The sequence below is a fragment of the Numida meleagris genome, chromosome 2 (assembly GCF_002078875.1).
Source record: "Numida meleagris isolate 19003 breed g44 Domestic line chromosome 2, NumMel1.0, whole genome shotgun sequence".
Lineage (NCBI taxonomy): Eukaryota > Metazoa > Chordata > Aves > Galliformes > Numididae > Numida > Numida meleagris.
In genome coordinates, this window is record NC_034410.1 from 147,053,422 (window position 1) to 147,073,877 (window position 20,456).

General features: G+C 52.9%; 1 protein-coding gene across 5 annotated transcripts in view; it reads left to right on the top strand.

The window, feature by feature from the left end:
- Window positions 1–20,456, top strand: part of ARHGAP39 (Rho GTPase activating protein 39) — an 80,867-nt gene that overhangs the window by 51,414 nt on the left and 8,997 nt on the right. For 4 of the 5 annotated variants that reach the window (XM_021387501.1, XM_021387505.1, XM_021387504.1 and 1 more), the window contains 3 exons: window positions 8,365–8,799; window positions 13,879–13,959; window positions 18,464–19,826. In XM_021387501.1, the coding sequence (XP_021243176.1) occupies window positions 8,365–8,799; window positions 13,879–13,959; window positions 18,464–19,826 (1,879 nt within the window). The remainder of the gene's footprint in view (window positions 1–8,364; window positions 8,800–13,878; window positions 13,960–18,463; window positions 19,827–20,456) is intronic. The other variant, XM_021387503.1, reaches the window with a different exon arrangement.

Genomic DNA, 20,456 nt, shown 5'->3' on the forward strand with positions numbered 1-20,456 from the left:
AAAAAAAAAAAAAACAAAAAAAAAACCCCAAAAAAACGCTTTTTTCTTTTTTTATTCCCTCCTAAAAAAAATGAAGGACGGGGAATGGGGAACCAAATAAAACACGTGCCCAGATTTGTATCAGCTGGGAGCTTGGCGTTGGCTGTTTGATGTGCTCCTTTTCCAGCTCTGGGCATGGAAACGAGGGCTGCTGAGGTTTGGAGAATTCCCCTTTTTGCCGAGATTTGGGGGCAGATGGGGAAGTTTCTCGCTTCCCTTCTGGTCGGAGGTGATTTTTGATGCGTTTTGCTGCGGGTCGCTGCTTGTTCGCAAGCTTTTGGCAATAGCTGCAAGTTCAAAGCGTTCCGCTCCCTGTTTCGCACTTCCAGTACTGCCGAGAGGTTTTTGCTATTAATAACCCATTAATCATCTTTCCTCTGAAGATGTCAGCTGGAAAAGCAAAATGAGAGATATATTTCTTAAGAAGCATTAGGGCCGGAGTTGGCAAGGTGGGGGATCTTTGCTCGGTTGAATTTTTTTGACACGCCAGCCCCAAAAATTCGGGTTTGTGGGCACAGCACCAGCCCCGAAGTGGTGCTTATGTCCAGACTTGATTTGGGCTGATCCAGGTGGCACGAGGACGGGTCGCCCGTGAGGGCAGCGTCCCAAGGTGGGACCGTCCCACCCCAGAAATGATTGCTGCTCAGAAGGCTGCAGCTCCTGTCCTACAAGGAACCTGAGGGCGCTGAGCTGGATGGGGCCTTGGGCAACCTGAGCTGGGGGGGGGCAACCAGCCCGCAGCAGGGGTTGGGGTTGGGTGGCTTTGGAGTCCCTTCCAACCCAGCCATTCTAGGGTTCAGTGGTTCTGTGGTCTTTAAGGACCCTTCTAACCTATCCTATAGCTCTGTAACCTTTAAGGACCCTCCCAACCCAACCATTCTGTGGCTCTATGATCTTTAAGGACCCTTCCAACCTATCCTATAGCTCAGTGATCTTTAAGGGCCCTCCCAACCCAACTGTTCTGTGGCTCTATAATCTTTGAGGACCCTTCCAACCTATCCCGTAGCTTTGTGATCTTTAAGGGCCCTCCCAACCCAACTGTTCTGTGGCTCTGTGATTTTTAAGGACCCTTCCAACCCAACCATTCCGTGGCTCTATGACCTTTAAGGACCCTTCCAACCTATCCTATAGCTCTGTGATCTTTAAGAACCCTTCCACCCCAAGCCATATGCTCCTGTGACCATTCAGGCATCGGTGGGGTGTGAAGTGCAAGGTACCTGGCTCACTGGAGGAGGATCTGGTTGGGGTGGAGGTTTGTGATGAATGGAAAGGGACGTGTTGCTGGGTTGAGAGATGTGGACGAATGGAAGGAGTCCACTGGAAGACCTCCAAGATGCTGAGGGCACTCGGAGCCTCTCCCTTGTGAGGAGCTGAGGGAGATCTCAGCCGCGGTCATGGATCCCTGCGGGGAGGTAGGAGAGGATGGAGCCAGGCTCTTAGCAGTGGTGCCCAGCAGCAGGATGAGAGGCACTGGGACCAAGCGGAGCCCAGGAGGCTCAGCCCCTCCTCACCCACCCAACTTTCCGCTTCCTTACAGCAAAAGGGAGAAGTCGACAGAAGTCGACATCCTCCAGACCTTGACCTCTCCCACTTGGCTGGAAGGAGCTGGCGAGCACGGAGCTCATTAGCGCCGACCGATTGAAGCTCCCGTAAGCCTGCAGCTAAAAGGCTGAGCTGCTTTGAGGAGCCCGAGGTCGCGCTGCTTTCGAGCAGGCTCTATTCATCTCTGCCTCTTCGTTATCTGCCTCCTGGCAGCTTCTGGGGGGAGTTGAAAGGAGATAACGCCCAGCTTGGCCTCGCGCTGTCAAGTTTGGATTGGGAGCATCCATTGAGCGCGCGCTGATAAGAGGGGAGGAGATGGCAGCCATCCTCTCCTCTTTGGGAGCATCCTTTGAAGGGGATTTGTGTGCGAGCCATGTCCTCTATGCCGGGAGCCACGGTGCCAAAGTCATCGGCTCGCGGTTCTCTTTGGAACCCCTGCGTGGTTCTGAGCCCAGCTGCGTTTTTGGGCTCTGCTGCCGAACGCATTCTGCAGCTCAGCTACATGCTACAAGAAGGGAATTGCCTTTCGTTGTCTGTTCAGCCTGCTGCAGGGCGACCCATAGAATGCATCCTGAGAAAGTGAATAATGAGTTCCCAGTGCCCATGATGGGTTCCCAGTGCCCATAACGGGTTCCCAGTGCTCACAGTGGGTTCCCAGTGCCTGTAATGAATTCCCAGTGCCCATAATGGGTTCCCAGTGTCCTTTGTGACATTTCTGTGGTTTTTTTCATGCTTTTCAGTGCGCTGCCGTGCCCTCCTGGCACTGATCCTGGATGATTGTGCAAGTCCCTTCCAACCCAACCCCAGTCTGTGATTCCATGGGACTGGGCTGTGGTGTTTGCTGGGTGCTCTTCGTTCCCTTCTTGGCCGTTCTCAGGTCCTGTTCATCCCTTTTTGTCTCTTTCTGGCCATTCCTCAGTCCTGTGTGTCACTTTTTTGGCCATTCCAGGATCCTGTTCATCCCTTTTTGGCCATTCCTGACCCTTGGCTAGGGAAGAGGACCCATGACCAAGGTGGATTCCTCCAGGGTTCTACTAGGCTCCGGCACAGCGCGGAGACCCAGAGTGCGGTGCTGGAAACCATCTCAGTGCTGCTCATTTCACAAAGCTTTCAAGCTTTGTTTTTACCCTGTCATCTCCATTTGACAGAGCTTATTAATTCCCTTTTATCCCCAACAAAGACTTCAATGCGGGAACACTCCCTGTTAGAACTCAGTCTTCCTCCCATGGCTTTATTTCTGGTTGCTTTCTTCTCCCCCCATTTATCCACCAACCCATGCCCCACACGCACCGATTCCTGGTAGATTCCTTTATGGAAGCTTTAATTTTCCTGCAGCATCTCCTATTAGTTCAGTTTCTATGGGAACAGAGAAAGGAGGAATGCAGAGTGCCTGCTCCATCTCCCTACCCATGCGCTCAGTGTCTGCATGAGCGCAGAGGGTGGATGGAGGCTGGCATTGAGGAGGCTCCATCGCTTCTGCTGGATGGACCGGGCAGGATCTTGCTGTCAACCCGGTGCTGGGTCTCATCCCACATCTCAGGGGCTTTGATTCCCATCTCGGGGGCTCTGATTCCTTATGGAAAGAGGGAATTGCGGCTGCATGTTCTGGTGTGGGTGCCCCAAAACGGTTCAGTGTTGGGGAACATCAGTCCTAGGAGAGAATGTGGGAGAAGGTCCCAGCACTGCGTGGTGGGGAGGAGGTGGAATGCGTGGTCCCTGTTTTTCTCAATGGAGGGAGACGCGATCCCATCGCCATGCTGGCACAGGGAGCGGTGTTCACAGCAAAGTTGGCTCTTAGCTCTGCTGCTCGCGTGTTCCCCAAACTCTTCCTCGGATCCTCCCCATGGCTCAGGAGGCCTGGTTCCATTTGTCCTGGCCCTTTTGCTGCTGGAGCGACCCTTTGTCAAGAGGCGAAGGCTTATGCAAACTCTCTGCCGTTCCCATAGCAATGGTAAGATTAATATTTAAAAGCAATGTTCCAGGTGATCCGGATATCTATTCTTTCAGCTTGCCAGGAAGAGAAGGAGCTGGCAGAGAACTGGGAGGCTCGGCCCTATGCAAAACCCTTCTGCATGCTGGGCTGCCCCCAGCGCCACGTGCCGAGTGAAGCCCCCGCAGCCACAGAGCAGCCCTGGTTCCACGAGGACCCGGAATTGCTCAGGGTATTCCATTTAGATTGCAAATCGCCTCCAAATTGCAAACCCACGCTGTCCTGCTTTGCTTTCACAGCTGCCTGTTCCCTTCAACTGAGTTTTGGGGATTTTGTGCAAGTGCTGGAGCTGTCGTTGGGCTTTGAGGAGGAAAGGGGCTGGCTGGGGGTGCTGCTCAGGAAGGGGCTTGAGATGTCTTCAAGCAGCCCCAGGTAGAGGGGAAAAAGGACCCTCAAAGCACTTAGAGGTAGAGAGGGACCTGGGTTCAAAAAGAGCCTTTTGGAGTCATGGAATCATGGGGTGATCTGGGTCGGAGAAGACCCTCTTAGAATGATGGAACCATGGGCTGAAGACCCTCTTAGAATCATGGAACCAGGGGCTAATGACCCTCTTAGATCATGGAACCATGGGGTGATCTGGTTTGGAAACGATTCTCTTAGAATGATGGAAGCATGGAGTAAAGATCCTCTTAGAATCATTGGTTTAGGTTGGAGAAGACCCTCTTAGGTCATGGAACCATGGGGTGAGCTGGGTTGGAAAAGACTTTAGAATGATGGAACTGTGAGGTAAAGGCCGTCTTAGAATCATGGAACCATGAGGTGATTTGGGTTGGAAAAGACTTGTAGAATTATGGAACCATGGGGTGAAAACCCTCTTAGAGTGATGGAACCATGGAGTGCTGTAGTTTGGAGAAGACCCTCTTGGAATCATGGAACTGTGGGGTAAAGACTGTCTTGGAATCATGGAACAATGGGGTGACTGGGGTTGGAGAAGACCCTCTTAGAATGATGGAACCATGGGGTGACCTCCGTTGGAGGAGACGGTTGGGACTGCAGAGTGCACACATCCTCCTGCCCCACGGCATCCCATCACCGACTAGTGTCGCAGGGCTGTGTGCTGCCATGGCCCAGGAAGGATGGCGAGATTCTTATTGCTGAGCATAGCGGTGGTGGTTGTGCAACTCAGAGTTATTTATAGGCTCTGTCTTGCAGCGCTTCCCTCCCGGAGCGCGTCTGTGGGCGGAACCGAAGCTCTGTTTCTCCCTGAAACATCTTTTTTGTTCCATTTATTACCAGAAAGAGAGCCCAGAGGGAGACACAGAGTCAGCCCGGCGAGCCTGGGGGCAGCAGCTCCATCTCATTCCTCGTTTCTCTCCGATCTCTCTATTTATGGCCTCGGAAATATCTTCCAGGGCCGGAGCTTTTCAGCAGTCATGTGGAGACGGAGGAGACGTGGTGCCCGCAGCTCAGGGGACGCCTCGAGCACTCCACTTTGTACAAATTGTTCCCAAAATCTGTAGGCGAGCGGTTGGGTTTGGGGCTTAGCAGGAACGCGGCATTTCCCTGGGAACCCACGTGTGACGTGGTTCTGTACAGGGTTTCCATGGCACTGATGGACGTGGTTGGGCGGTGGGCATCCATCGGTGAGCAGTGGAGTTTGGTGGGCGTCACACGTGGCACCGGGCATCACAAAGGCGATTCCAGCCGGGGCACGTCCATGATCCTACAGCGATGCTGGCCCCACTCACGTCCCCAGCAACTCATCAACTCTTTGCTTTTCACTCTTCCTTAAGTTAGCGTGAAATACCCAGAAGGTGGTTTCCTGGTTTTGTTTCCCATGGTTCCTCGTTGTCCTTTCTCCCCACGTTGGTTGGAAGTGGCTGTACAAAAGAAGAGAGTTTGGAGCAGGGCGGCCTGAGGAAATGGTGGAGTGCAAAACGTTTGAAGTTTGAGGGTTTGCTGCTTATGCTCAGAGGACTGAGCTGGAAAACCCGGTTTGTTTTTTTTTTTTAGATTGATCTCTGGGGGTTTATGAGAGTTTTTTGTGTTCTGTTTTTTTTTTTTTTTTTTTAACCAAAAATCAGTCCTGTAAGGGCAATGAGAGAGCAAAGTCCTTACCAAGGGGAGAGGAATGTCCCTACAAATGGGAGAACAGTGTCCTTATGAGTAGGAGAGGAACATCTCTACAAATGGGAGAGAAACGCCCCTATAAATGGGAGAGCTGACAGCCCTATAAATGGGAGAGCAGCGTCCTTATGAATGAGCAGTGCCCCTATAAATGGGAGAGGAGCATTCCTATAGCTGGGAGGGTCAACATCTCTATAACAGGGAGAGTCAGCATCTCTATGAATGAGAGAGCAATGTCCCTGTGAGCGGGAGAGGAACGTCCTGACAAACTGCAGTCAGCATCTCTCTGGATGGGAGAACAGTGTCCCTATAAATGGGAGACCGATGTCATTATAAATGGGGCCAACGGCCCGATAAGTGGGAAAGCAGACCCCAATGGAAGAGCCCAATGTGGGGCTGTTTTGCCCCCAAACCTTTCTCCCTGTGGAGTTTTCCTGTTTTTACCCCGCAGCAGTGAGAGGGAGCGAGGGATGGAGGGGATGCGGTGATTTGGAGTGTCCTCTAAGCAGAGGGAGCCCTCTGCAGCACTCTGTGCACAGCTGCGTCCCGGGTTTGGTGCTGCACATCCCATGGGATGTGCACAGTTTCTCTTCGTGCCCTATCTCATGCCCTTAAATTGGGATTTCTACCCAAAAATCCAGGTGTGGCCCCCGTGGTGCTCTGATTCAGGCTTAGAACCGTATCAGTAGGGCAGGAGTGGCTGGGGTGATTCTGTGGCCATCACCGATGGAATTTTCCCGAGGGCCATCGCTGGATGCAGGGATTGAGGTTTTCTGCTGCTCAGGGGCTGCCCCCAAAATTGGGTAACTCCATTCCACCCAAAGCTTTTTTTTGCCGTACCAATGTGCTCTGTGTACCTGACACTGTTGTGTTTTTTTTTTTCCATTTCCCACTGCCACGTTGGGAAAAAAAAATAAAAAAAATAAAAATTACACCTTTTGGGTTAATTTTTTGGTGAAATAATTTTTAAGCAAAACCATTTTTGAGCAAAACCATTTTTGAGTGAAACAGTTCTGCGAAGCAGCACTGTTTTGTGATTCTGTGGTTCTATTTTAGGGTCGTGGTGGCGATGGGTTGGGCTTGGACTTGATGGTCTTGAGGTCTTCTCCAACACTCATGACTCTGTGGTTCTGTTTAGGGGCACGGTGGAAATAGGTTGGGTTGGGGATCTTGGAGGTCTTCTCCAACCTTAATGATTCTGTGGTTCTTTTTAGGGCACGATGGAGGTGGGTTGGGATTGGACTTGATGGTCTTGAGGTCTTTTCCAGCCTTAATGATTCCTGCTCACTAAGCAGAGTGCCGCGACACGTCGGGGGCGCGTCACTGTGCCCTTCTGAGATGGACATGGGTCGGGTCTCTAGAACCACGGGATTTGCGTTGGGTTTGCTGTTGCTGTTGACCTGAAGGCCCAGTGACCACGTGGAGCTGACTCTTCTGGGAGCTGAGTGATTCTGGGTGTAGCTGGATGATTCTGGGTGTAGTTGGGTTCTTCTGGGTAAAGTTGGACTCTTCTAGGTGTAGTTGTACTCTTAAGCATGTAGTTGAATGCTTCTGGTTGTGGTTGTTGGACGTTTCTAGGTGTAGCTGGAGGCTTCTGGTTGTAGTTGGATGCTTCCAGGTGTAGCTGGATGGTTCTGGGTGGTACTTGGATGCTTCTGGGTGTGGTTGGGTTCTTCTGGGTGTAGTTTCACCTTTCTAAGTATAGCTGAACGGTTCTGGTTGTAGTTGGAGGCTTCTGGGTGTAGTTATACGTTTCTAGGTGTAGTTGAATACTTCTGAGTGTAGCTGTACACTTCTGGGTGTAGTTGGATTCTGGTTGTAGTTGGACACTGCTGGGAATCTGCATTTGGTGAGCTCCCATTGTCTGCAGGATTACATGTTAATTAAGTCGTCTTTTGAATTTCTGCTTTGCAATTCACGCAGGGAGCGAGCGAGCGCCTTCACCTGATGGCAGGAGGAGGGGACAGGAGGCTCCGGCCATGGGTTGTTTGGCTCCATTTTTGGGGCAAAGAGCCCCAGAACCCTCAGAAGGAACTCCTCATTTGGTAGAGGTGCAGGTTTGGGGTGGTGAGTGGCTCTGGTTTGGGCACTGATGCAGCTCGAGGATGTGTTTGGGGTGACATGGGGCAGAGATGGGATGTCCTATGGAGATGGGATGTCTTGTGAAAATGGGATGTCCTGTGAAAATGGGATGTCCTATGGAGATGGGATGTCCTATGGAAATGGGATGTCCTATGGAGATGGGGTGCGCTATGGAAGTGGGACATCCCATGGAGATGGATGTTTTATGGAGATGGGATGTCTTATGGAGGTGGGATGTCCTGTGGAGATGGGATATGGACCAGAGGTGGTATTTGTGCTGGAGATGGAATATCCTATGGAGATGGAGCATGCACTGGAGTTGGGATGCACTATGGAGGCAGGATGTGCCACGGAGGTAGAATGTACCATGGAACAAACTGGAACCCAGAAAGGTCCAGCTCAATTTTTGTGCTGTGAGGACACCAGAGCACTGGCACAGGCTGCCCAGAGGTGGGGGAGTCTCCTTCTCTGGAGATACTCAACCCCAGCTGATTCCTGTGCTTTAGGTGTGGTGGGGATCTCCAGGGATCCCATCCAGCCCCTATGATTCTGCAGTTCTGTGATGCAGAGGCTCGGTGGCCCCGAGAACGCTCCAATCCAGGTCACGCTGACCCCTTCCTCCCTCCGTTCCTGTTCCCCTCCAGGCTGGAATGGGTGGAAATCATCGAACCTCGGACCCGGGAGCGCATGTACGCCAACCTGATCACGGGGGAGTGCGTGTGGGACCCGCCGGCCGGCGTGCGCATCAAGCGCACCAATGAGAACCAGTGGTGGGAGCTCTTCGACCCCAACACCTCCCGCTTCTACTACTACAATGCCACCACGCAGCGCACGGTCTGGCACCGCCCACAGAACTGCGACATCATCCCTTTGGCCAAACTGCAGACCTTGAAGCAGAACACGGAATCGCCGCGAGCGTCCACCGAGAACAGCCCTGGACGGAGCAGCAATGTCAGCAGGGAGGGCAGCACCAGCTCCTCCCTGGAGCAGGAGTTGGAGGGCAATGAGAAAGCGGCCGAGATGACGAGGTCGAGCCGGCAATCAGCCCCATACGCCACGGTGAAGGAGGAAACGGAGAGGTGAGAGCAGGTGGCATGGCGTGAGGTTGGGTGCCGGGGGCCAGTGCTGCAGGAAAGCAAAGTTCTGCAGCGTGGAGGGTTTTGGGGTGGTTTCTATGGGTGGGTGTTGGGGTTTTGGGGTGGTTCCTAGGAATGGGTACCGGGGTTCTAGGGATGGTTGTGTTGGGTTATGAATGGATATTGGGGATCTAGGGTTGGGTTATGGATGGATGTTGGGATTGTAGTGCTGGTTGTCTTGGGTTTTGGATGGGTGTTGGGGTTGTAGGAGTGGTTGTGTTGGGTATTGGGTTATGGGTGGATGTTGGGGTTCTAAGGGTGAATGTGTTGGGTAATGGATGGAAGTTGGCGTTGTAGTGATGGTTGTGTTGGGTTATGGATGAATGTTGGGGTTGTAGGAGTTCTGTTGGGTGTTGGGCTATGGATAGATGTTGGGGTTCTAGGAGTGGTTATGTTGGGCTGTGTATGGATGTTGGGGTTCTGTTGATGGTTGTGTTGGGTTTTGGATGGATCTTGAGGTTCTAGAGATGGTTGTGTTGGGGTTCTAGGGGTGGTTCTCTTGGGTTTGACCAAACACCTCATGGTCATGTGCTCACCCTGCCCCATTGCTGCTCAGAACAGATCTTTGGGATCACAGTAGCAGGTTTATCTTGGTGCTCATCAAACGCAGAGCTCTTCCCAGCAGGAATTTTGGGGTATTATTTACGATTCTGGTGACCTTTCTGCAAGAAATTCACGGCCTCAACCATTTTGCTGCGGGCTCTGATAGAGGAGATGCCTTTGGCCGCCAGTAGATGCATTCGCACGAGGGCAGCTGAAATCATCCCAAGATTTACCCACCTCAAATATCCCGTGGAAGAATCCTCAGATCTAGCATTTCTAACCCAAAAGGGGGGAAGGCGATGTGGGGGGCGAAGTGCTCTGTCCACATCGTATTTCTTCTTTTCACATTGTTTCCTTGAATGAGTGAGGATTTGGCAGATATTTGCTGAACGCAATGAACTGCGTACAGGGAGCGTCAGACCCGAAGTGCCGTTTATGTAACTACAACAAAAACCATCTTCTCCCCTTGATTAGGAGCTGTAATTAAGCGTATGGTGCTCAGGGCGGAGGATTAGGGCTGGGATTTCAGTTCTATTCCTGGCCTGGCCACCAAGCTGTGCTATTTCGGTCGCACCACTTTCCCCAGGTTTATAAATAAGAGCAGAGCTGGTGGGGAATGGTGGCACCTCCTAATTTGGGGAGGGGGGAAAAAGAAGAAAAAAGGAAAGATGAGATGTGTTTTTATTAGTAGTAGTAGTAGTAGTATTATGTGAGTTGATGCTGTACACAGAGCTGTCCGCACCTCTGCTGTGAGGGTTTTTAAGCCAGTTACATTGCCCTCGAGATTCTGCGCTGCAAATGCCGCCGGCGCTGAGCAGGGTGGGGAGGGATGAGAGGCGCCTCCAGCTGTGCAGCTCCCCCAGATGTGCTCCTTCAGACGTGCAGCTCCCCCAGATGTGTTCCTTCAGATGTGCAGCTCCCCCTAGATATTCTCTCCCCCCAGATGTTCTCCTCCCCCCATATGTGGTCCTCCCCAGATGTGTTCCTTCAGATGTTCTCTCCCCCCACATGTATTCCTTCAGATCTGCATTTCCCCCCATGCTCTCCTCCCCCAGATGTGCTCTTCCCCAGATGTGCTCCTCCCCGAGGTGTGCTCCTCCCCCAGGTGTGTTCCTTCAGTTGTGCATCTCTCCAGATGTGCCCTGTTGTGCGTCTTCCCCCGATGTTCTCCTGCCCAGATGTTGCCCCTTCTCCCATATATGCACCTCCCCTGATGTGCCTCTCCCCCATGTGTGCACATTTCCCCCCAGATGTGCCCCTCCCTCCCAGATGTGCCCCTCCCTCAGCCATGCTGCTTCTTGAGCCTCCTTCCAGCACAAAGCCACCAAAAATTGCTTTTCTGCCTTTTTCTGTTGTCCTGCCACACTTGTGGCACCAAAACCACTTGGGTTTCTAATCACCCTGCAGCTCAATTGCTGTCATACTGGATCCCACTCATCCAACAGTGATTCCTTCAACTGCATCTGTGCAAAAAGATTGGGGATTTTGGGAGGAGTCAGAACCAAAGGCTTTGCTCACTTGGAAGTACTGAAATTTGATTTCCCCCCCTTCTTTTACACCCTTATAGGGCTCAACTTTGGGGTGTTCCTCTGCTCTGGGGTTTTATTCGGGAGCTCAGAGGTTCTTCCAACCTCAGCCATTCCTTTGGGGGTTCTCCAAGGTTCTGCCCCTAGAGTGTCTGTAGACTTTTCCATCCATGGAGATGGGTCCCAGTCACTCAGAGCTGATCTGTGCAACACCCAGAGCTGTAAGTGGCTCTACAAAACCTCTCCCATTTATCTCAGACAGAACAAAACTTCGCCTTTTTTTGTCCTTGAGCTTCAACTTTGGTAGGAAGAGCTGATTGCTGCGGTTGTAGGTACCCAAAACACCATGGGATATCATAGGTACCCCAGAGACAGTCAGATATTGTAGACACCCGAAGGACAATCGGATACTGTAGACACCAAACAAACCATGGGATATTGTAAGTACCCAAAACACCATGGGATATTGTGGTCCCCCAAAGGCAGTCAGATATTGTAGGTACCCAAGGGGTCATGGAATATTGTAGGTACCCCAAAGACAATATTGTAGGCACAAAAAGACAATTGGATATTGTAGGTGCCCAAAAGATCACGGAAAATTGTAGGTACCCCAAAGACAATCAGATATTGTAGGTACCCCGAAGACCATGGAATATTGTAGGTACCCCAAAGACAGCTGGATATTGTAGACACCCAAAGGACAATCGGATATTGTAGACACCAAACAGACCATGGGATATTGTAGGTACCCAAGAGATCATTGGATATTGTAGGTACCCCAAAGACAAATGGATATTGTAGGTACCCCAACGACTAATGGATATTGTTGGTGCCCAGAAGGTCACGGAAAATTGTAGGTACCCCAAAGACAATCAGATATTGTAGGTGCCCAAAACACTGTGGGATATTGTGGGTACCCAAAAGACAGTCGGATATTGTAGGCACCCAAAAGGTCATGGAATATTGTAGGTGCCCCAAAGACAACATTGTAGACACCAGAAAGACAATTGGATATTGTAGGTGCCCAAAAAATCACTGAATATTGTAGGTACCCCATAGACAATACTGTAGACACCAAAAAGACAACTGGATATTATAGGTGCCCAGAAGACCACGGAATATTGTAGGCACCCCAAAAACAATCAGATATTGTAGGTACCCCAAAGACCATGGAACATTGTAGGTGCCCCAAAGACAATCAGATATTGTGGGTACCCAAAAGACCATGGGATATTGTAGATACCCAGAAGATCCCTGAATGCTGTCGGTGTCCAGAAGACCGTTTGATGTTGCAGTTATCCAGGAGATACTTTTCCATCTGCTCTGAGGTTTTTCCCCTTGCTCTGCTTCACTTCCCACCCCTTCCTCCCAAGGACTGGACTTTTCCTGCTCTTCAGGGGTTGGACTCAGTGATCTTTGTGGGTCCCTTCCAACTTGAGATGTTCTTGGATTTCACAACTGAAGAACTCACCCAGAGGAGACCTTTCTCGATGTCTTTTCCCACGCGTTGCCATAACTCCAGGCACTGGGAAAGCTTCCCAAGAATTCACTGCCTCCCACCCAGACCCTGAACCTTGGCCCATTGTGAGACAGATGCTGTAATCCTGGATCTGGAGGCACTGGGACAAGAGTTGAGCACCACAACACGGAGGCACGCATGTGTCACGCCAGGGAAGGGGATGAAGCAACGCAACACAGCTGTAATTTCAGGGCTCAGGAGCCTTATTAAAATCAGCTTTGACAGGAGTTAATTTTATTGCCACTCGCTTGAATTAAGGTCTGCCCTATTAGGAAGATTTGTTTCCTTTCTCCAACATCTGATCTGAATTTTATTAATGTGCACATAGGGGCTTGGATGCGGTAGCTCAGGGAACCTCTTGGAAGGAAGTTCTGCCTCCAGATGTTTGCTGGTCCCGCTGCGTTCTGGTGCACATGAAATGCTGAATAATTTGGGTGATCTGCTGCCTGTTTTGGGAACGAGTGGTGGTTGGCACGTCCCACTGTGGAGGCCATAAGGCAGTAAGACCTTTCCTGTGCCTTCTGAGCAAATGGTGGCCATGAGTAGGAGCAGTTTTGGAACTAACTGCAACGTGGCAAATGAAAATATGCCCAAAAAAACAGGGTTTTATGGCATTGGCCTGCATTGCCTTCGCCCATTGGAGCAACAGAGTTATTATGAGTGTCCAGAGGGAGTGGGACCAGTGCTCTTGGATAACCATGACCCCTTTTTCTGCATGTGGTTGGTGTCAAGAAACAAAAGCTGAAGAGCACCAGGTTTTGGCCAAAGCGAAGGGACACCAAGTGGCCGTGACCTGTCCCTCAGGCACAGAAGGGACGGGAAACGCGGGGTTGATGCGGAATCCCGACGAAGGGCTGCCATGGGAAGGAACTGAGGGCAGCACAGAGCCCTGAGATGGTTGGGGTCATTCCAGCCTCCTTTGTGAATAAGGAAGAATGGAGTGTTGGCAGGATGGGATGTGAAGGTGGAGACCACGGTTGTGGGGGGCTCAGTCGTACGGTTGGACTCAGTGGTCTTTGTAGGTCCCTTCTGACTGAATTAAATCTACCCTACCCTATTCTCTTCTATTCTGTTCTTTCCTATTCCTTCCCAGTCCTACCCTATCCCATTCCAGTCCTGTCCTATCTCATCCCATTCTATCCAATTTTATCCCATCCCATCCTATCGTATCCCATCCCATCCCATCCCATCCCATCCCATCCTATCCTATCCTATCCTGATCCATCCAATTTTATCCCATCCCATCTCATCCCATCCTCTACCAAACACCCAATGAACGACGCCAAGCTCACTGCCCACGATGGGATCTGGCCCTGAGCACAGAGCCCAGACCGATGGAATCCCTCTCTGCGGATGGGCTCTGCTGACCCTAAAGCGAAGGGGATGCGGATGAGGACCCCCTGTAACCCTCTGATCCCCATTACTGTGTTGCAGTTCGTCGCCCTCCGGTGTGTTTGAGAAAGAATGCGACATTTATCGGGATTACAACGCGGAAGGTCAACTCCTCCACTACAGGTAGCCAACATCCCCCTCTCCGGTTTGGGTTTGGGGCCAATGCGTGGGTGTGGGGCAGATTTTGGGGAGGGTTTCTCCTCCCCATCGCCTGCTACAGTTTGTTCAGCTTTACCCTCACCCTTAAATGCACCTCAAGGTTTGGTTTGTTGGTTCTTTGGAACAGGAGCCATCCATTCTCATTCTGGCTCCTACTCATGACCCCACAGAGCAGAAGCCAGGGTCTGTCCAGTGATGGGGCTACGTCACATGGTTCCATTTGCTCCTTTTTGGCTTTTTTTCCCCCCAAAACAGAAGCATTTTTGGGGCCATCGGAGCTGCTTGGTGGTACGGTGCCGACCTCTGAGCAGCGTGGCTGGGCTGCAGCGGAATTTCACAAAACAGTTTCCCAATATTTGCTCTTCATTTCTTCTCTGAAAGAGGGGAGAACTGTCATTGGAAAAGGGAAGTGATGGGGTCACCATCCCTGGAGGTGTTTAATGAGCCATGGAGATCGGGCATTTGGGGACATGGTTAGAGGGCCCTATAGAGGTCCTCATAGAGGTCCCTATAGAGGTCTCTGTAGAGGTCCCTATAGAGGTCTTTATAGAGGTTCCTATAGAGGTCTCTGTAGAGGTGTTCTGTGGAGGTGCCTATTGAGATCTCTGTAGAGGCCCTCATAGAGGTCCCTGTAGAGGTCCTTAACAAGAACTCTGTAGAGGCCCTCATGGAGGTCCCTATAGAGATCTCTGTAGATGTCCTCATAGAGGTACCTACAAAGGTCTTTGAAGAGATCCCTGTAGAGGTCCCTATAGAAGTCTCTGTAGAGGTCTTCTGTAGAGGTCCCTATAGAGATCTCTGTAGAGGTTCTCATAGAGGTCCCTATAGAGGTCTTTATAGAGAGGGACCTCTTCTGTAGAGATCTCTGTAGAGGTCTTTGTAGAGGTCCCTGTAGAAGTCTCTGTAGAGGTCCTTATACAGGGCCCTATAGAGGTCTTTATAGAGGTTCCTGTAGAGGTCCCTATGGAGGTCTTTGTAGAGGTCTTTGTAGAGGTCCCTGTAGAGTTCCGTGTGAAGGTCTTCACAGAGATCTTCATAGAGGACCCTGTAGAGGTCTTTTGTAGAGAGCTCTGTAGAGGTCTCTGTAGAGGGCCCTGTAGAGGTCCATGTGGAGGTCTTTGTAGAGGTCCCTGTAGAGCTCCCTGCAGAGGTCCCTATAGAGGATCTGGTGGCCATGGATGGCAAGTTCTGGTGGCCAAAGATGGCAGGGTCTGGTGGCCATGGATGGCAGGATCAGGTGCCATGGGTGGCACCGAGCCATCACACCCAGTCTGGGGCAAGCTGGGTCTAGGTTGGCTTCGTGGCCAGAAGCTCCTCTCTGTGGTTGCTGCCAGCAGCTCCAGCCTCACACAGCTCCTGGATGGAGGTGATCTCCTGCGATCCAAGCTCACCCCAAAATGCAGCACCCAGGCCTGTGGGATCCAGAACTCAGCCTTCCTGCACTCCTCGGGGGACGATGGGGAGCTGAAAATCAGCGTTGCAGGGACTCGTTGCCATGCTCACCAAGATGAAGCCGACCTCCTGCCGCTCTGCTGCTGGGGAAATGTCACTGCTGGTCTCGCAGCGCACTTCTTTCCTCCTCCCTCTCATTAAAAAAAAAAAAAAAAAAAAGGAAAAAACCCATGGAAAATAAATCCTCTCTTCCTTTGGTAGCATTTGGGTTGCAGACAGTGATGGGATTCGTCACCCATCCAGCGGGGCCCGCAGCCCCAGGGAGCCCTGTGAGCTCATCGTGGCATTTTCTCATTGCCCAGAGCCCACAGAATCCTTTTTCCGACGGATTTCTGGTCCCTGACGCCAGGTTGGGTGTCCACCACCCAACGCTCCGCTCAACAGAACCTTCAGAAGCCGCTGCTGTTCCACCTGAAGGACGGAGGATTTTCATCCAAAACTGGAAGGCTTGTTGTGTCCCTCTCTTCTCGGCTGTCTGCCTTTTGTCTCGGTTTCCTCTGCTTTGTTTTCTGCTGCTGCTAATTAGAGAGAGTGCCCTGGGAGCAGCCTTTCCAGGAGACGAGGAGCCAGTGAGTGGGAAATCCCTCATATAGAACCGACGTGTGGATCTTCACAGCTCCGACGCTGACAGTGCGGTCAAGAAAAGTGATTTGAGCTTCCCCCCTTGGCCGACGTTGTCCTGTTTCGATTTTGCCCCAGTGAATTCTCTCCCTCTGTGCTTCCTTTGGATGCAGCATCAGGGAAATTTCAGGTGGAGAGCGACAACGCCGAGCGCGGAGGGGCACCGGAGGACCCCAGAACCAAGCCCTACAGCTCTGCAATGTTTATGAGCGTAGTTCTGCATTGACAAATCCTTGGGAACGGTGGAATTACAAACAAAGCGCAGCAAAGCCTTAAAATGGAGATCTCAGCCCATCTCCCCCGGCTCTATTCCAGTATCAGTTAGCAAAGCGTGCAGTTTTCTGGTGATTTTTCTGGAGCCGGGCGCTTTGCCAGGATCCCGGAACAATCCGGTGGGTTCCCGGGATGCTCAGCGTGGTGACGGCACAGGGATGAGCATCGCACGTCCCTGAACCTTGGTGGTGCGATTCAGGGCGGCTTGGCACAGGATGGGAATCCTAAAAGGGATGGGAGAAGCCACAGGGGAGGAAGGTGAGGAAGAGCGCGGAGCAGAGCGGTGCGGTGGGGGCATCACTGATGGGGGTACGGGGGTTCAGTGGGGAGTGATGTTGGAAAATTGAGGGATGTGTTGGAAAATTTGGGGTCATGTTGGAAAGGTTGGGGTCATGGAAAGATTGGGGTCACGTTGAAACAGCTGGCATTGCGTTGGAGGAATTGGGGTTACAGTGGAAAAGTTGGGGTCATGTTGGAGAAAATGGGGTCCCAATGGAAAAAAGTGTTGTTGCGTTGGAGAAATTGGGGTCATGTTGGAGAAATTGGGACTGCACTGGAAACACTGGTGTTGTATTGGAAAAATGGGGGTTGTGTTGGAAAAATGGGGGTTGTATTAGAGAAACTGGGGTTCTGCTGGAAATGTTGGGGTTGTATTAGATAAATTGGAGTCACGGTGGAAAAAAAAATTGGGGTTGTGTTGGAGAAATAGGGGTTGCATTGGAAAAATCGGGGTTGCGATAGAGAAATCGGGGTTGTGACAAAAAAATGGTGTTCTGTGTGAGAAATTGGGGTGGCACTGGAAAAAATGGGGTTGTGAAGAAACTGAGGTCACATTGGAAGTGTTGGGATCACACTGGAGAAATTGCTGTGACACTGGGAAAATGAGGGGGTCCCAGCCTTTGAGGAGAAGAAACCCCCAGCCAACAGAGCCCATAGAGCAGCACGTGTTGGGCATGTGGCCCCGTATTGCCATGGTGGCACCCCATAGCACCCCAGAACATCGTCCCCCGGGTTTGTCTGCTGCAAGTTGCACTTGTAGTAGGGATTTCAACCCCAGAGGTGGTGGTGGTGCAACCCCAAACAGTGCTGGGCCCGCAGTGGGTGCTGTGTGAAGTCCCTCCCCCTGCACCCCTTCCGCATGGCTCTTTTTGCTCCTCTTCCCAAATCCTGAAGGTTTCTCGGCACATTAGGAGCTGATCATGGGGATCAAGAGTGTGGAGCTGGCAGGAGCACTGGGATCAAGGCACAGAGCTGGCAGGATCTTTGGGATCCGGAGGTCCCGGTCCTAAAAATGCTGCAGAGTTGACCCCCTTGGCCATCCCATCGCTGTGATTGCAGTTCAAAGGAAGACGATGCGTCCGGAGGTCCCCCACCCGGAGCATGGGGTTCAGCGCATCGGGGCTCTGCTTCCTGATGGTGCCCCACTGCTGAGGGTTGCGATGGCACTACCGGGGGGCATCAAGGCACTCTGTGTTGTTGAGTTCGAGCAGCATTGGCCTTCTGGGAGGCGTCTTGGTGCTCACTGCCTCCTCTGGCCCCTTGTGTGATGTTTCGATGGGAATTGTTCAGTCGGTCACGATTGAAGGAGTGAGGACGGGGAGGGACAAAGGGGATGATACCTGGGTGGTGAAGGTGAGGTTTTGGGGAGAGGGTGAAGGAGATGTTGGGATGCGGAGGAAGGGTTCAACCCGGGCTGGGTGTGCGAATCGTTAGGGTTGGAGAAGAACCCCCAAGATCCCCAAGCCCAACACCAGCCCACCCCACCGTGCCGACTGACCACATCCCCAAGTGCCACATCTCCACGGTTCTTGAACCCCTGCGGGGATGGTGACCCCTGCATGTCCCTACACAGCCCACGGGGCGCATTGCCGCTCTTTTGGAGAACGAGTTTCCCCCAGTATCCAACCCACCCATCCCCAAATGGGCAATGTCCCATTGCTCGTCCCCAGTGGGCGGCTGCGCTCACCCACAGCCACGAACTGGACGCGGTTGGGTGTTCCCGCTGCCCCACAGCTGGGGGGGCCGGAGATCTCCAAGAGGATGCCCCAACCCCTGTCGTCCCCATGCCCCCAGAGGCTCCTACAGGGTCGTCCTCACCCCCCGCCACCCCATGTCCCCACAGGACGTCCTCACTGCGCTGGAATGCCGGCACCAAGGAGCGGATGCTGATCAAGGTGACGGATCGCGAGCCCAGCTTCCTGCTGCATCAGGGCAACGGCTTCGGCCCCGATGCTGCCACGTCCGCACGCTCCCGCCGCCCCTCAGGGGGTCAGCAGTCCCCCAACCTGCAGAGCTTCGCCCCTGATGCTGACAACTCTGTCTTCTTCCCGGAGAGGAAACCTTCACCCTACCTGAAGAGGGCCGAGCTGGCGGGGAGCTGCTCGCCGCTGCTGGGTCGGGGCGATTCCTTCTGCTCCCCGCTGCAGAGCCAGCACCACCGCAAAGCGTCGAGCGAGTCGCAGCCCTCGTCGCCGCGCTACGCCTATGAGCCACCGCTCTACGAGGAACCCCCCATGGAGTACCAGGCACCCATCTACGACGAGCCCCCCGTGGACATGCAGTACGAGGCCGGAGGGGGCTACAAAGCTGCTTCCCCCCAGAAGTCGCCCATCCGGAAGCCTCACCCCTTCCTCCAGTCGCCTAAGCAAGGCTCCAACTCACCCTACCAGCAGCTGGTGCTCACCAAGCAGAAGTGCCCTGATCGCTTCATGAGCCTGGAGTACAGCCCAGCGGGCAAGGAGTACGTCCGCCAGCTGGTCTACGTTGAGCAGTCAGGCTCCAGCCCCAAGATGAAGTCGGCGCCACGCCACAAATACTCCCCCAACCCCATCGGGGGCTCCTACTCGCTGCAGCACAGCCCATGCCTCCTCCGTGAGCAGCGCGCGGACCTCAAATCGGGCGACTACAGCAGCATGGAGGCAGCTGACTTCTGCCCCGATGACTCCATGTCGTGGTCCAGCCAGCAGGACACCATGTCCTCCACCGGCTACTCGCCCTCCAGCAGGAAGAGGAAGAGCCGAAAGCCCTCGCTGCCCCACCACGAACCCAACACTCCGTCAGCAGAAGGGGAGCGGGATGGGGCGGACGAGGAGCGGTGTGGATCTGCTCGCGCCCAGCTCAACCGCGCCGAGAGCAAAGCAGCCGAGGTGGAGGCAGAGGCGGCACGGGGCTTTGCGGAGCCCTTCCTGGCACAAGCACGCCTGGCCTGGGAGGCCCAGCAGGCCCACTACCACATGAAGCAGCGCAGCAGTTGGGATTCCCAAAAGGATGGGTCAGGCTACGAGAGCGACGGGGCTCTACCGCTGCCCATGCCGGGCCCTGTGGTGCGTGCATTCAGCGAGGATGAGGCACTGGCGCAGCAGGACAGCAAGCACTGGAAGAGGAACACCTTTGAAAAGTTGGGGTTCCCCCAGATCCTGCTGGAGAAGAGCGTCTCCGTGCAGACCAACCTGGCGTCCCCCGAGCCCTACCTGCATCCATCGCAGGTAACGAGGGAAGCCCCAGTGTCTGGGGGTGTCCTCGGGGCTTGGGGGCGGCCCTGAGTGTGTGGGAATGTCCCTGGTGGTTGGGGGTGTCCCCAAGTGTTTGGGGTGTCCCTCATGGTTGGGGGTTTCCCTGGTGGTTGGGGGTGTTCTGGGGGTTTGGGAGCATCCCTGGTGTTTGGGGTGACCTCAAGTATTTGGGGGTGTCCCTGGTGTCTGGGGGTGTCCTTGGGGTTTGAGAGTGTCCCTGGTGGTTGGGGTGACCTGCAATGTTTGGGAGCATCTCCAGCATTTGGGAACATCCTCAGCATTTGGGGTTGTCCCCAACATTTGAGGTGTCCTTGGTGTTTGGGAATGTCCCCAATATTTAGGGGTGTCCCCAATGTTTAGGTCATTCTCCATCCTCTGACTTTCTCCAACCTTTGACTCTCTCCATCCTATGACCTCCACCACCTTGTGACCTTCTCCTCCCTATGACCTTCTCAATTTTATGATCTTCTCCGTCCAATGACATTCTCCATTTTATTACCTTCTCCTTTTTATGACCTCCTCCATCCGATGATCTTCTCCATCCGATGACCTCTCCTACCCGATGGCCTCCTCCACCCTATGACTTCCTCCACCCTGTGACTT